The following is a 17,888-nucleotide window of genomic DNA, read 5'->3' as shown; positions in this document are numbered from 1 at the left end:
AAATATTTTTAATTAATACTGGTTATTCACACTTTTTAAAAATTGACACCATGTTTGCTGATGAATTAAGATATTTTCAGTGTTCTATGTTTTAATACAAAACAGTAGTACTTTGATGGAATGGTAACATCTTAGGCTTTCTTCTGGAAAGTCCTGCATTGAAATCCCAGTTAGGCATGGCATTTTTCAGAAACTAAAAAATGTCCATTCCATTTTCCCACACAAGCTTATGTGACGAATTAATCATCAACCCCAAAAAAGTAATACAAATGCAGGAGTGGTGGGGCAAACTGAATGCATGCTTCATGCATATGTAGATCAGATCTCATGACCAAAATTAAGGCAGACTTTTTGTTGGAAATAGCTAACAAAAGATGTTAAAAAGCTTGTTCTACCAGTTATATTGGCTATTTTTAACAAAAACAAATTTTGTTCAAATTTTTACAAACTAGTAATTGATTTTTTATGTTACTTATTCTTAATTGAGCCTATTACCAAAAGTGTAATAATGTAGGGGTGCTTGTGAAACTATTCTATTGATCTTTTCAATAGATTATCAGCATGTTGATCAATAACCTTAAGGATGTTCACACATCTGAAATGATTACAGAAGTTTTCAGATTGTTCTCAATTAAAACTTTAATAAAATTAAATGTGAACTAACATTATCAATGATTGAATTCTTTGTAAGAAATAATTTTTATTAGTTATAAACTTTTGTATTTATTTAATATTAAATGACCAGACCCCCATATAATATTCTGATTTGATACAGCACTTGAGTAGTGTATATATAATGTTTAAGATGCATGTCTAAGTTGATACATTCTGTTTGAATAATTACATTTTTGTTTATTAAAGTTATTGTACAGGATTTTTCAGATTAGTTGAACTAATTAATTTAGTTTCTTCTAGTCCTAGTGTTCTAGTGATTCTCTGTAACACTATAGCATCTTTTTGTCTGTTTAATTAAGTTTTTCTAAATGTTTAGAAGTTAATATAATTTTTTTTTCTTTCAGCATATATTCAGAGAGCCAGAAAAGAGACCACCAGTTTTTGTATCAAATCTCTTTACTGGGCTTGTCTTTGTTCCTTTCTTAGTATTGGTTGTGCTGGTCAGTAAATAATTTAAATATTATTTTTATTTATTATGTTTGTAATTTACTATTCCATATATCTTAACCATACTTAATAGTTTTTTTTTTAATTATTGCAAAAACCACAAAGGCAGTCATTAATAAAAAGTATCAAGAATACTTCTAGCAGCTTTCACAGTATTCTTAGGTCATTGGCTAATTTAAATAAAACGAACTGCATACAGTTTTAACATAGTATATCTGGAGTGAACATATTGTTACAACTATTTTTATATACTGTCCTTCTTTTAAATTATTTTCTTAAATAATAAACTACTGAAATGAAATATATATATATACTGGGCGATTCAGGAGGAAAAGGAAATAATTGGGGAACTGATTCTAGAGTTTGAAATAATGAAAAAGTTCATATAAATTTATGTCCAAAACGCTTTGTTATTGAGTTATGACTAGCAAAAATTTCATCCAGATTTCAGTTCCCCTAGTGAAATGAGATCATACTAAAATTTTGAAGGTTTTATATAAGGGGTAAACTTTATGGTTTTTCATGTTTTTGACCTGAAAATTGAATAAAATAGGACCCAGAACTTTACCTCCTGTAGTTTTCATGACATCTAACGTAAAACAGAAAAAATTGGTGACAAAAAATAGTAGGTTTAATTAGGTTTGAAGTACAATAACTTTGTTAGATGCCTAATAAATGCATAAATTTTATTATAAAAACTTCTAGGGAATTTAATTTTGAGAAAATTTTGTAATAAGTCTATGAAAAACAAAAAAATCAACTTTTATTATTAAAAAATGAAACTTGACAGAAAAATGTTATAAATCTGTAAAAATTAAAAACAGCTGTTTTTTGTTCAATAAATCTAGACATTTGAAATATTAAAACTCTGTATTAATTTACAATAAATATTTGAAAATTCCACCACTGACATCGATGCATTTTTCAACTTGTTTCCTTACATTTTGTATCAATCTAATGATATCTTCAGGTTCCTTGATGAGGGCAGCAGCATAGAGAATGTGAGGTATCAGTTTATCACAGTTTGTCTACTTTTGGCTTGTATACCTCACAATTCATCCATTCCCATAAACAGTATTCTAAGGTAGTAAGGTCCAGTGATCTTAAGTGGCCAATATACTGGCCCTCACATCCAATCCATTTACCAGTAAACTTTTCATCTTAGAATTGACTTACTTCATTCATGAAATCTGTTGGTGCTCCATCAGATTGATAGTACATTTGACTTTGTTTCACCCATGAGAAATTTTCTAGCACTAAGAAATTCATTGTTTAAAAGTTTTAGATAATTTCTCCCTGTGACACGTTCTACTACGAAAGGGCCTATTAATTTGGTTTCGATTCTGCCACAACAAATGTTCACTGAAAATCATTGCTTTGTGGAATGTTGTCGTGTAGAAATGCTTCGCCTGCTCATAGAATTAATCATACCATCTGAAGAATGTTTTCCCGTTCATCATCATGTACCAGTTGATGTTCAGATAAAACATGAGGGCTGGGAGTGTACATTCTCATAAAGATTATTAAAAATTCTACAAAATACATTATAGTTTGAAACTACTTATCCAGAATACCTATGTTGGTATTCATCCACTATAGCTGGAGCACTTCCATCTCAAAAGCCATACACAAAAATCATATCAGCATATTCTGTATGAGTGAAGAGATGTGTTTTTCAAAACAAAGAATTCAAAATGGAATTTCACTATGTTACAATCCAGGTGAAATTTTTTGCTTGCTGTAACTCGATCACAAAGCATTATGTTTGAATAAACATTATTCCGTATTTCAAGCTCTAGAATGAGCTCCCAAATTATTTCCCTTTCCTACTGAATCACCCTGAATTTATATTTAGCAGTAGACATTCTAATTGTTCTAGCCATATCTCATAGGTCTAATCTTCTCAACAAATAAAAAAAAAGTTCATTGAAATATGAGTTGAGAAAAAGAAACTCATTTTCTAGTTCTGGCTAATCACAGATTTTCACTTTTTTCTGACCTCTATGTGAAAAAGTGTGATAATGTAATTATGATGTCATAGTGTGTGACAAAGTGATTTGATTTTACCTATGGAATTATAAAAACTGACCCAATTGACATAAATTAACATAATTTTTTCTGCTTTTTAAGAAAAAACTCACAAAAATATTTGTAAATATTATAAGCAAGAATCTTTTATATTTTTGAAGAAACATTATGGACCTAAATAAAAGAAGGCTACTAAAAATTTGTACAGGTAATTAAATTCTGCACAAATTCATTTCAAGATAATCTTTAAAAAAAAATATCAAAGATGTTTTATTCAAAGTAGTACAGAAAAGATTATTATTTAATAATCATTTTGTTGACTATAATGGACAGCAATGAAAATGATTGATTTTGGTGACATCATATCAAATTAAAAATTTTAATTAACATTTTTTACTGTAAGAAAATGTTTTTAATATACTTATATTTTTCATTAGTGATGAAGTTAGTGTGACTAGCATCTTGTTCTTGCATTATCACCCATTTTACAGCCAGAGCAATCATTAATGTTTTGTGTTTAAGTCTGAAATATACACGCGTGCCACAAATATTTTTTTTAAGTTAAATTGAAAATATGTAAATAGTGGTTTAATTAATTGACTGAGCATTGATAATAACCAATCTTTTAAACAGTCAGAAAGATGGAAATTGTGCATTTTTTCAGTCTTACCTGTCATAATAGCATTGACAAAATTTCAGTTACAAATCAAAAAGGGTTGAATGTTTTCATCTCCTCAAAATATTTTTTTTAAACATTCAGGATTATTGAATTTCCTTCTAGAAGGAGATAAAACCAATAAATAGGGTAGACAAAGACTACCGTATGTGAAATAGATAATTAATAGAGAATTTAGGATGTAAGTGGTATGCTAAGCTTACAGTAAGAGATTGGTACAGAATAGAATGGAATGAATACATTCATCAAACCATTCAAACGAGTGAAGACAAAAAAGTGAGATAGAAATGATTACTGTTGACTTGTAGCAGTAGTTGATGAAAGTTATAGTAGTTAAACTTAAACTACTACTTAACTAGTAACTTAACTTTTTAAGAATGTGAGTGATTCTACATGTGTATGCAATATAGAAATTTGCATTTAAATTAATCAAAACTTATTAAAGTGCATAATAAAAAAATTGATTAAATTGAAGGAAATGTACAAATTCTATACAAATATGGTAATAAAAAAATTGCATACCTGCAATGGAGAAATTACATATTTATGAAAACAGAATAACAAAACTGAAATATTGAGTAAACACATTTGAATTTTTACAAAGGAAATAGAACATTTTGTTGCTACATTTGTACTGGATTACAGATTTAACTATTAGACCACATTTTATTTTAGTGTGCTGTGTTTAAATAATGTTTTTTTAAAGTTTTATGTTCAAATAATGTGCTTTCTTGTGGTTTGAAAAGCATTTTTAAGCAACCTAAATATAAAATGGAAATGTGTAGTTATGTATGATAGCCATTCAGATATAACCAGAATTTTGCCATGTAGACTGAGGAAGAGCAGTGTGCTGGGTGCTGCATTTTTTATTGGGCTATTATACACCAATGTTCTCAGAATTAAATTCTCTACAATTTTTTATAATGAATTTTATGCATTTATTAGTCATTTAACAAAGTTTTTGTTTTAGAAACATAAAAAAATGTATTTTTAGATAACAAACTTGTCTGTTTTACAACCGTTATTATGAAAACTGCTGGAGATATGGTTCTGAAACCTGTTTTATTCAATTTTTCAGGTCAAACCCCCATAAGAAACCATCAAGTTTTAATTCTGTTCCTAGAATTTCAGTACGGTTTTATTTCACTCTTTGCCCAGGAATCAGGGTGAAATTTTTTGCTAGCTGTAACTCGCTAATGGAGCGTTTCTGGACCTATGTTTATTTGATCTTTTTTCGTTATTTACACAATTGAATAAGCTCAGAAAGCACTGGTAACACTTCATGAAGCATCCTGTGTATATATTTGTATCAGTTGTCATTTATAGCAAGTCTAATCATGTTCACAGTAGTTGTGCATAATTTGTTTGAAGTAAATGCTAAAATGAAATAATAAATGATGTTTGTTTTGAGAAAGCAAGACAAATGTTTATGATGAAGAATGTATTAGTTGCCTGTCTATGATCACAAAATATTTGTTGGGAAAAGTAAATAAACAAATTAAAAACACAGATGATTAGAGTTTCACTATTATTAAATGAATTTCCAAATGTTTTGTGTTGAGTAATTTTCCAAGTTTTTCTACATTTTAAACTGCTGGATTTTAGGGAAAGTTTTTGCAGGTTGTGTGGTAGGTAGGTACCAAAAATGTTGACAGATGGCCACAAAGAAAAGTGTCTTGCTGAAGCTCAAACATTTTGTCGGTGTTATAAATATGAAGGAGATGAACTACTTAACCACATTGTGACTAGTTGTGAAACTTGGATGTCATATATTAATTTTGAAACAAAGCAGCAATCAGTTGGAGAGGTCGGAACTCATCAGCTCCAAGGCCAAAGTATTTAAGCAAGAACACTGGCAGAAAGCATATGATCACTGTTTTTTGGGATTTGGTATCTGGTGTGTGATTTAAGTCATGCATCTGCCTCATAGAGGTCCTTGTAAAGCGATCAAGTCTTTGTTCTACAAGGCATGTGCTGACAAGAGTGGCTACAATGTTGCTGGTGTAAGTACCCTGTAATAAGCAAGGGTTTGTTCAGGTAGGGCTCGGTCTAGTCCTGCTTGTGCTCTTTTTAGAGTGGGGGGCTATAATCAGTGTTTTTGTAATTGCTTGCACTTGCATAACTGAACCAGCAGCAGCTAGGAGGTGCAAAGAGTGACAGGAGGACAATAAAGCCTCTGGCTACCTGTATCTCGCTGCAGGCAGTTGGCACATTTGTGGGCTTGCCCAAAAAAGTTAAATATCAATAAGTAAGAACATAGATTAACTTAACTTATTTTATTTACTTAGGGAAGCATTGGCAAAGATGTTGATTGTAGAGTCTTGTAGAATCTAAGGGAAGACCCAGGTGGGTTAAAATTGAAGAGGTTATCGGCAGGGGGAGTCGAGGATGTTTCCATCTTCTCTTTCGATGACAAAAACGAAGTTGGTCAGGCAGGTATATCCACCCGACCTGCCTCTGATTAGTGATTTCTTTAAGGCTGGGGACAGGGCTGGTAGTTCTATCCCTGTAGTAGCACCATTTAAGGAATAATGTAAGCAGTTGGGGTTTCTTGAAGGCCCTCAGATCTCCTCTGCAGCAGTTTACAGACGAGAGTGGTCCCAAAGCTTAATAATGAGTAAGGAAATGTTCTCTGCATTTCCAAATGAATTTGAGGTGCTTTCCTCTAAGCCAACTGAATTCAAGGAGGTAAAGAGTAATTTAAGAGGCAGTTTCCATCCTGGTACCAGTGCCTGTGCCTATTAGGGGAGAACAGAATCACTATGCTGAAGTGCTTAAAGGCAAGTGGAAGCCAGCTAAGCCTGCATACAGCCAGAAGTCATCTTCCTTAACAGGAAGGAGGGTCCACAAAAACAATTGAAGAAATTAGAGAGGAATTTCAGATTGCCCTTCAGGGCAAGAGCTCAAATTTGAAAATTAGGAACATAAAGGATACTAGGGATGGTCAGGTTATAGTAGCGAATGACAAAGAAATGTTAGTCATCTCAGAATCTGTCATTAGTAAAATGTTAGAGGTCAAGGTGGATCAGAAATGTAAAAGGAGGCCTTGAGTCATGTCTGTAATATAGATATTCATTTGTCCAAGAAGGAGAATGATGTGTCTCTCATATGGGAACAAAACATCGACTAGGATGAGGTGGCATCCAGGTCTGAGTGCAGGTTTTATTCAAAACTGGTAGACGTGATGCCCAAAGATATCACGGTATATTTAAAGTTGGGCGTAATCTGTGTAACAAGTTTGTTGCTGAGAGTAGGTTGTTTGTGTAGAATCAAGGAGTACAAGGATGTACAAAGATGTTTTAATTGTTGTATAATTGGTTATAGAGCTAAATTCTGTCAATATGTTTCACTCAGTGTGCAATGTGGTGATGAGGGTCATAAGTGTGAATAGTGTCCTAAAAAGTATGAGGCTCCTACTTGTGAAAATTGTAGAAGGTTGCCTAAGGATTACAAGCTCTCGGTTGACAGTAACGACTGTGGTTGTTATTTGATATCTGTTGAGATGTATGGTTAAGTTTGGACAGATAAATTCAAAATATAGATAAATACTAGATCATGGATACCGGTGTTCTTTAGTGGTTGGTTTCAATTAACCACTCATCTCAGGAATGGTTGACTTGATTCTTTACAAGACTTCATTTACATTCATACATATCATCTTCATTCATCCTCTGAAGTAATACCTTATAGTGGTTCCAGAGGCTAAACAGAGAAAGAAGGAAAGAAATCAAACAAACAGGAATAACAAACTTGTTATGCTAATTTTGTTTTTGAAAAAAAAAATTTTCTGTATAATCTGAATTATTTTCATGTTAATAAAGTAATTAAGGTTCAGCTAAATAAATAATTATCTAATGTACAATACAGTTTTTTTTAAAATAAGAACTGTTGTGATATAAAAACAAAGTGAGTGATATTGAAATACTTTTTTAAATTAAAATAACATATATATATATATATATATAATTACTTTTCCATATAATTGCCATTCATTGCAATACATTTATCACACTGTTCTTGTGGCTTCATTATTTTGTCTTTGAAAAATTCCAGTGATTTAAGCCAATTAATTAATTACCCATCTATCAGTTCCTCATTATTTTCAAACCTTTATGATGGAAGCCATTATTATAAGATATTAAGGTAATAATCATTAGGTGTGAGGTCAGGACTGTATGTAGATGTTTGAAGATTTCCCAGCAAAGTCATTTCAGTTCTTGAATTTGTTTTTGCAAGATGTAGTCAAGCATTGTCAGACAAAATCTCATTGGATAAATTCCCACATATTTGTCCCAAATAGCAAGTCACAATTATTAAGAGCTTCACAATATGTATAAGCATTTACACTGCTACCACAACTAAGGAACTCTATAAGCTATTATACTACTACTACTGCTACTGCTACTACTACCATCCCAAAAAACATCCTGCCCCTGAAGGGAAGAAACCCAACTTGTGACGATCCTGGTCGTCACACTACCCCCTCCATTCATAGCCTTGATGGGCTTTACCGGAGGTTTCTTTTAGACCCTCTAAACTTGATAACACAACAGTCATCAGTTTGGCCTCTGTCAGGATGCCACCAATGCAAATGCCTTGGCAGACATTTCCATCAGTGTATTTTATTTATACAACTTACTATTGCCTTCGTACGGCTACTTCCAACCACAACCATCTACTATAACTTACAACCCTCAACTATCAAATTAACTGATTTGTGGAAGACGATCTTCCTCTAACACTGCCATTCACGTTTCACACAAAAACTCTTCCTGTATCTAACTTCAATTTGATTATGCACTCAGATCGTTGATTGAATTAAACACCAAAAATACCAACAAAACAAGTGTTGAATGCGACAACAAATTTGTCCTACAATCTGATTTACTTTAAGAGCTCTTGAAAAAATCAAGATTCACAAATTTAATAAGCCCCTAATGAATACATTATTTATTTAACTGAACCTTAATTACTTCATTAACATGAAAATAATTCAGCTTATATAGAACATTTTTTTTTCAAAGATAAAATTAACATAATAAGTTTGTTATTCCTGCTTGTTTTGGTTTGTTAAAGTTGACAGAATAATTGAAAGGTGTATTTTTTTGCAACTACAAAGAACTGTTAGTTGCACAGACTATTTTTTTTTATACAAATTCAGATTTTTATAAAATTTTACTAACCTCGGATGTAGAGTGTACAAGCTCCTCTGTTATTTTTATCTTACCTTCCTATTCTTCTTCAGTTGGATGAGAATTATTGGTGTATTTTATTTTACGACTTTCTCTAGTATCTTACCATACTTTAATTCTTCACAAACAGTATTATGATGAACCTTAATCTTAACTGATTTTTTTACATAAATATAATTTTTATCTGAAACTTCAGAAGTTACTTTTCTGATTAACCCCCGATCAGAGACAGTCCCTTTGTTGGATTGATTTCCCCTTCTGATTCTCTCCTTATTCTTTAATCTTTATCTCTCCTTTTCTGGACTGTAGTGCCATGGGAGTTGAGCCAGCTGTCTGCATCTATCTTAGGTATCTTGTTCCAGCTGGTTTTTTTTTTATAGAGTTGGAGTGAGCAGTGTTGGATCACTGTGTTTGTGGAACTATCACTGGACTCTGTTTCCTACCTGGAGTTTCGACAAAGAGCCAAACCACTGGCTGTAGTCCCGCTAAGTAAAACTAGTCCTGTTCTTAGTTAGTCAGTATTGAACAAAGTCATTTTTCTTGAACCACCAATGTTTGCTGTAGCTAAAACAGTTATCTATTCTTTCCTACATTTACCTTCTTCTTGCATTACTCCTTTTCAATATAATGGTTTTGTTCAGTAACCTAAAAACTGATCTTGTCTATGTAATCTGATTGATTTTGTAATCTGCAAAATCAGATGATAATCATCCTTCAGTCATTTAATTTTTCTATAGATGAACTCATTAAAAAAACATTTTTAACAAACTAAGTCTTTGGAATATTTCACTTCTTTGTTTTTCCTCTCTTAACTACCCAGATCACTTCCACCTTTTAGCCAATGTCTTATCCACTTCACATTTAGACCATGTAAAATAACTAAAACAATATCTGTAATTAATAAACACCAACTTGATTCATTGAAACTCACCGCTATGTAGACTGATATGTTCCCACATTATCGTGTGTGAGATTCATTAAAATTTATAACATAATGAAAAAACAATCCAATAATTAATTATTTATAATTAATCAAAATAATAATTCTTGTAGCTGCTCCAAATCTTATCATTCAGTGCTTAAAGTTAAAGGTACAGGCTCGTATTGTCTTAGTGATTGTCACATAATTTCTTTGTAAATTTTAAGCTTGGTTATAAATTAGCTTTTTACTGTAATTCAGTCTGTTTCAGAGGATTGCTTACCAGCCATTCAACTTTTGAATTATTCATTAGTGTGCATTATTTTATTTTATTTTATATTTAGCATTCTTAATATTTACCTTACAAGAAATGTGATTGTGGAATTAATTGTTTCAGTGGGGTAAACTCGGTATTAACATTTCAAACTTCCCCTTTTCACTGAGTGCTGTAGGATTCCACATTGGACTTGGAGGTAAGTAGTTCTTTCTAAAAGTTTATCTTTATTTTCTCCAAAAATGTAATTTTTTAATGATGTCAAACACTCTGTTCATTAGTTACCAGTTGATGATGAACACAGCATATATCCAAAAGAATCTGTCCCTAATAGTGTTGAGTGTTAGATATATTTAAGAACCAGTTTATTTAACAAGGCTTCAGACGTGCATTCTCTGCTTGGATGTTATTAAGAGGTATACCAACTAAATAGTTTGACATATTTTGGAAAACTAGAAAGTACTCAGAATCTATTATGTATTTACTTTTATCAAAAAATATGCCATTTGTTTGTTAAACAGACATTTTCATCAACAGTGTAATTACTTCTAATGTTGATTCTAACTCCATTGTTGAATATCAATGGGAGTATATAATAGGTTGCTTGTAAATGTTAAAAATTTTTTTCTAAAGCCTTTCTTTCATAAAAATTATCCCTTCCCTTAAATTGTATTTATGGATGGGAATATATTTCTGATAGTTTATGGTTTATTTTATCTCTATCTTAAAAAAATTTGTCTGAGATAATCCTATATTAAGGTGTACAAATTGGATTGTAGTTGGCAATCTGAGTTGGAGGTATAGTTCTTTAGAATGTTTTTAAGTTAACTTTTATATTTTTGATTGGGATAGCCTAAAATGATACTGCACACTTTTTGTTCAATAGACAGTTGTTGCTATTTTTGTATACTAATAGAAATACTTATTATTGATGCTAAAGTAGAACTATTTTAAAATCAGTTTTTAATCAAACGAGAAAAAGTATGTTTGTCTTTTGTTATTTTAAAAATAAATTTTTATATTTTTTAATAGTATATTGAAGTTTTGTCTGATGAAGTAGTATTAGTTAGTAGTACTATTATTACTTGTATTGAAATAGTATTACTATTATTAATATTAATTTTGTTTGAAGTAGACACAGTGTATAACAAAAGCACTCGTTAGCAAAACAGTTGTGATTAAGTGAGCATTTATAAATATTAATTGAATACTGATTAAATATTCATTATTTCATTATTCAATCTAAAAAATATCTACCTTTGATGTTTATATATATGATTTTTATATTATTCAGTACCCAATTTATTTATAATCACTATCTGGCCAAACAATACACATCGAAACTGCCGTTACTTTATGCAAGTCTTCATAAAAAAATGAAGTATGCATAAATACTATATTTATTTATCTTCATACATGCACAGTAATATATGTGGATTGCAAGTTCCATTTATAAATTTGATTCATTAAGTTTTGTATGTTGAAATTAGAATCTATTCAAAAATTACAGTTTCCTTAGTTTTTCATAGCATAGTATAAGTAGTTTTCCTAAATAAGTGCTTTCATTTATTTAAGAAAAAGCAGTGTCTTTCTGATATGATTCATAACAATTTGGTATAGTTGCTGTAAAATGTTGAATTAAATTTTTGGTTTCAGGCACACTGCATCTGAGTTCATCAGTGTAGAATCCGAATGTTCTATAGTGTTCTTTGGGAAATAGAAAATCTATTTTCACTGCAGTCTTGTGACCTATCTTTTATAAATAATAATATTTTGTATTTGTTATATCTGAAAAATATAAAGCAAGGGTTTTTATATCTACAATGCATTGTTGCTATTGTTAAGACAGTACCATCAAAAGTAAAAAGATTTGTAGGGATGAAAATCATCAATCATTTTTTTAAATATTTTCATTCATTTGCCGGTATGCCAGTTACTGAAATAAATAACTGATATACGTTTTTAGCTGTCATTGTGAATACTTACCTGAATTTACTTAAACCGTGAATATTGATTCATTTCCATTAGAAATTGTATGGAAGAGACCCTATTTTACAATAAAGCTTCTCAACTGCTTGTAAGACTTTTTGCACAACTCTTAGATAAAAAAAGTAATGATTAAACAGTTCTTAGGTGGGTTTTCAATACCACTGGAATACCGAACAACAAAGAGGCTATATTTTTTTATTTATTACCCAGTGATTTCAGCATAATTTTGTATTTATTTATATATGTTCATGATATTCATATTTTTTTTTTGTCTCACCATTTCTGGGTCTTAAGTTATCTGGATTTTACTTTGAAAGTAACTATTCAGTTGCTCTTTGTACCAGACATTGATGGAAAATAAAGCAGCAGTGTGTCGGTAGTGTTATAGAAAACCTTTATATTATTCCATAGTTATATGTTATTTACTCTCTTAAGAAAATGATGGTTTAATTATTAGCAGTTTTAGGTAGACAATTCATAATTTTTTTATCATCTTCATCTTTTGTTGACTTAAAAATTAAATTTTCTTGCAAATTCGTATAATCAGACTGTTTTCAATTTACATATTTAAATTATATGTTGCTTCTTTAGATTTTCTGGTCGAAACGATTAATGAATAATAGAAAATAAATTCTTTCTTCTTATTCTGTTTCAGGAATATTTGTGCTTTTTGGATTCTTCTGGCTGAAACTGAATATGTTCCAGACTCTGAAATATTTGTTTGGATTAGGTGTAATTACATTCCTGTGTGGTAACAAGTTATTAGCCAAAATCGCTAGCAATCGAAAACATCATTAGGTGTTAAATTTATTTTCTGAGATAATGAAAGATTTTTTTTTAAATTTTATTACTCTCATTCTTAATTTTGCATGTTGTCGATTATGAACATTTGTTGTCAATTTTTTATGTTCAGTTAGTTCATTTTTTTATCCAGTCAGTTGTAATGTTTTTTATCCAACAATTTATGATTTAAAAAATTCAGTTTCAAAAGTGGTAAAACTCAGGGGATGATTAAATTCAGTGCATGTCTCACTAAAATATAACTTAACTTTTTTGAATTTACAGAATGGTTTTTGTACTTATTTTTTATTGCTTCAAAAAATTGGTCAGCCGGGTTGTTTTGTCTTATTCATGATATTCATATTATCAGAATCTGTTAAAAAGTGTAAGCTTCTGCATGTCCTCATTTCTTATAAGAAATAACAGTTAGTTAGTGCTATGGAACTCAATTCTATTTTTTATGTTTGTTATTTTTATCATTTTTTTTAACTATTATAACAAATATATGCAGAGCAATACTAAATATCAAAAAAATTTCTTTAGTCAAGCTAGCATAGTCAATATTCAGTTAGTTTCCTCCTCCCATTTCTTTTATTATTGATTAAATGTTATATAATCTAATATCGCCAAGAATAAAATTAATTTATAACTAAAAAAATAAATTATTAATAGTATAATTAAAATGCATTAAATTTATTTTGCTTATTCATACTTCATAACTGATTTTTGTATAGTTCATCTTTTCGTTTCCTTTTTTATCTATAATTTTATTAGCCTTGAAATGAGTAGCAATGTTTGTTATAATAACAATCATTGTTATATTAAGTAAGTGAAGCATGTAGTGTGTGTGTGTGTATATATATATATATATATATATATATATATATATATATATATATATATATACAGTTTATTGGTGTTTATTTTGCTCTACAAAGATCAGAAGAAACAAAGAGATAGCTCATAAATAATGTAAGTTATTTAGATTTAAGGTCTCTCAATAACAGTTATTCAATTGTTGATTCTATTTCCACAATTAGAACTTTTTTAATTTGTTTTTCTTACAGTAATTACTTCATGATGTGATAGATTTTAAAAGTTATTGTATTAGTTAATAATGTTATGGGTATGATTGATTTTTATTAGGTTTTTGATGAAATTGCAATTGTATGTGCGCTCTCTGTGTGTTTTGTTATAAATAAAGATTTATATTCTTAATTATTTGAGTTAATTTATTCATTATTTTTATCTGTATGTATATAGTACAGCCTTACCAATGGACCCCAATTTACTATTAACTTTAAAATCTTCAGTTCATCAAAATAATATATCTTACTGAAAGACAATTTTTTTTAGTTTTATGTAGTAGAAATTTAAAAAAATATTTCCCCAAGATAAAGAATGTAATGGAAATACTTAAGGTACTTGTGTCATGTGCAAAAACTAGGGTACTTGTGTCTTCATCTGATTCATTTTGTTGTCTAGAATTTAGATAATTTTATATAATTCATTACATTTTGTACTTTACGATTACACATTGTGCTGTGGTTATTATTTATTGTAATGAAGATGTGTAAATACTTCATTATTGATGCTGCATCTACTCATATACTGTGTTGTTGAATGAATCTATGAATTTACAGATTTATGTAATCCTCTTGAGGCATTCGATTCAACTTTGTTGTGTTCTTTTTAAAAGTATATAGTTACTTATAATTTTTCTTAAAATTAAAGAAAATTACTATTTTAATGGAGAAAGTTGCTGTGTTGAACTTTCTTCATAATCCATCTTAACAAATATTTTAACAAAATTAAGTCTAAAATTTATTATAATTGTTTTAATTTTTTTTTATCATCTAAGATTTCATCTATTTCTTTGATTATGTGTTTCTGCAACAATTGTTCTTATAATAATAATTTTAGAAAGTGTTGGTATGCATAAGAAAGTTCATGAAATAGAAATTTAATCAATTTGATCTGAAAACATTATATATTGTTGACAAATGTTTTTATTGGTAGTTAGTATTGCATAATTATTTGTAGTATTATGGTCAAAGCATAGAATATAAATATTTTTAGTATGCATTTTATTTAATTATTTCATCAGTTATAGAACTGATATTTCTGAGCATGTATACCTCTGAAGGGGAAAAATATCACTGTTATTTGAATCACCAACCCTAGTTATAGCTCCTTCCAGAGAAAACTTTATAACATTGCAAAATTTCAAAGAAGCCTCCAAACTTATAATTTGGACAGACAGTATTTGCAGTCCAAACAAAATCATCAAATTTAGCTAGTTATGGTGAAAAGGATAGTGAATTAAATGTTAATTTATAATGCTTTTTAATATTTTATAAATTAAACATTATCATTTATTTTATGTCAAATGATATTAGCCAGGTTCAGTATTAGTTATTTACATAAAGGTATGGATTATGAATGTTACTCTGTAATGCATTCTTAATATATTTAAGAATTTTAAAAAAAATTAAAAACATTAAAAAGAGATTTTGTTAGAAAAAAGCAATTATAAGACAACTTGATCATAATTTTGATGTATAAGAATGCACTAATAAACAAATGTTAACAGAAAGCATGAATTATTTTCAGTAGCTAATTACATTTCTTTCCATTTTATGAATTTTGTATTAAAAATAATCAAAATGATAAGTACATGTTTGCTTGTCTAATAAAATTGTTTACCCGAGAATTAAATTATATACCAGTCCTCACATGTACTAATGTAAATAAATCTGTACTATGCATCTACACTAATTAATTAAGATTAATTAATGAAACTTTAGATGAAATACATTATCACTAAAGAATGGAATTTAGGTGCTAAAAAACTGACTTTTTTTTGTCCTAAAAAATAGAAAAATATGTGGTAAAAATCAAACTTCATTTCTCTGAATGCAAATAGATTTTTTATGCTGATTAATGACATTTGTTAAGTTTAATACTGGAACCCAGAATAAATGCTATTTTCAAGTTTTCTATAGTCAGTATCAGTTGACTGTCATGGAATAAAGCCTGATAATGGAAAAGGACTATTATAAATCACAAGAAGTAGATGTCACCAAATTAGAAATATTTTGTTGCTAAAATATATTATCATTGTCTGAAATTGCAAAACTTAACATTTATAACCTCTTATATTTAATAAAGGGACTAAGATATACTTAATAATACTATCTGACAAATTTGATTGGTTTGTATAAAATAGATGTGACCTAAATGCTGGAAATACAATTGAAGGTGGTTAATCAGCACCTCAAAATTCTGAGGAAAACCTAAATACAATAATATAAGAATGACTTTTTTTCTCATGTTTCATTGACCCAAAAAATGCTTTACTGTCAATAACAGCCCTCAAAGAAATGATTTATTACTAGATAAGCAGGGAGTTTATTTAGTTTGATTTAACACTTCATTTTTTCGATTGAATCTTTTTCTTTTCTTTTTGCGACTTGCACATGATAATATATGCAAGTTATTCACAAAGAACGTAACACTTTCAGTACATTTTTCCACTGATTAAAATAAAAAAGAAAGTTTATATAAATATAGATTCAAAAACACTTCACTAGCGAGTATTGGCTAGCAAAAGATTTTGCATTGATTTTTTGTGCCTTCAGTAAAATTAAGCCAGACCGTAATTCTTGGTGTAATTTCATGATTTTATCTGACCTGAAAAATTGAAGGGCAACCTGATTGAAGATTGAAGACCTGAATTGATAAAGGGCAAAAGAGATTGGGTGGGGTTTATGTTTGGCATAAAATAATTTTGTTAATGCACATAAAAGTTTTAAACAGAAATTGTAGAGAATTTGATTCTGAGTAAAATGGTATGAATAAAGTCCACATAAACTAATTGCAAACTTAGAAATTTTGAAGTTTATTAAAAACAAAACATCAAAATGTGGCTGATTTTAAAGTTTTATTAAACGAAACAAAATCTTCTATGCTACAAAACAAAAAAATTGAATATTTTAGAAAAACATCAAAATTTAAAAAAAGTAAAAATCAAATAAGACAATTGATTACACATCAGTTATGTTTAAAGCTAATTAAAAATTAATTTTATCTAAATTTTATTTGAAATAATTTATTTCATAAGTCTACAATACTAATAGCTGATTCCAATAATTAAGTTTTTGTATTTGATCAGCAATAAACATTTAAATGAGTGAGTGGGAGGAATAACGTATGTATGTCATTGTCTATCAATGCCTTATAAATTTTCTTATGAAAAATGCTCAAACATCATTTTTCTTTGTGGGTTCTGCAATGTAAATGCATAAGCCGCACATCGAAAATGTAAGATTTCTAAAAAAATGGAAAAGTGGAAAAATGAAAGTGTTACGTTCTTTGTGAATAACTTGCATATATTATCATGTGCAAGTCGCAAAAAGAAAAGAAAAAGATTCAATCAAAAAAATGAAGTGTTAAATCAAACTAAATAAAATGTAAGATTTCTAAAAGTGGGAATTCCAGTTCACAGAAGTTTTACTTTAGTCAGTATTTCAATGCATACATATCATTGTATGAATGCAGTCTTCATATTTTGCTGAGCGGTAAAGGAAGAAGAAAATGTAAATCAGCACACTGAATGTAGCCCGGGCATCAGTACCAGAAGAATTTATTACAGGTTTAACACAAAGTAACGTATGATGAATATTGCAAAAAGATGAACTCCATCATTTTAATCTACTAGAGTTACAAAATTTACTTCCTAGAGATCTTACTGTATGTTTAAATTTTTGTCACTGAATTCTTGACAATGTTAATAACATAGTTTCTATTTTGTTTACCAATGAAGCCACATTTACTTAGAAGTGGATTTTCTCAAAACTGGATACAAATACACGTTCCATGTAAACGTTGGATGCAGAAAACAAAATA

At 29.3% G+C, this 17,888-nt stretch overlaps 1 protein-coding gene across 2 annotated transcripts in view; it reads left to right on the top strand.

Annotated features, from left to right (window-relative positions):
- OstDelta (oligosaccharide transferase delta subunit) overlaps positions 1-14,198 on the top strand; it is an 85,035-nt gene extending 70,837 nt beyond the window's left edge. For both annotated transcript variants that reach the window (XM_075373535.1, XM_075373524.1), the window contains 3 exons: positions 1,020-1,115; positions 10,335-10,410; positions 12,856-14,198. In XM_075373535.1, coding sequence (XP_075229650.1) covers positions 1,020-1,115; positions 10,335-10,410; positions 12,856-12,998 — 315 coding nt within the window. In that variant the 3' untranslated portion in view covers positions 12,999-14,198. The remainder of the gene's footprint in view (positions 1-1,019; positions 1,116-10,334; positions 10,411-12,855) is intronic.
- The last annotated feature ends 3,690 nt before the right edge of the window (positions 14,199-17,888 follow it).

Source organism: Lycorma delicatula, chromosome 1, assembly GCF_047948215.1.
Source record: "Lycorma delicatula isolate Av1 chromosome 1, ASM4794821v1, whole genome shotgun sequence".
Lineage (NCBI taxonomy): Eukaryota > Metazoa > Arthropoda > Insecta > Hemiptera > Fulgoridae > Lycorma > Lycorma delicatula.
The sequence above is the reverse complement of the archived record's forward strand: the minus strand, read 5'-3'. Positions and strand labels throughout refer to the sequence as shown.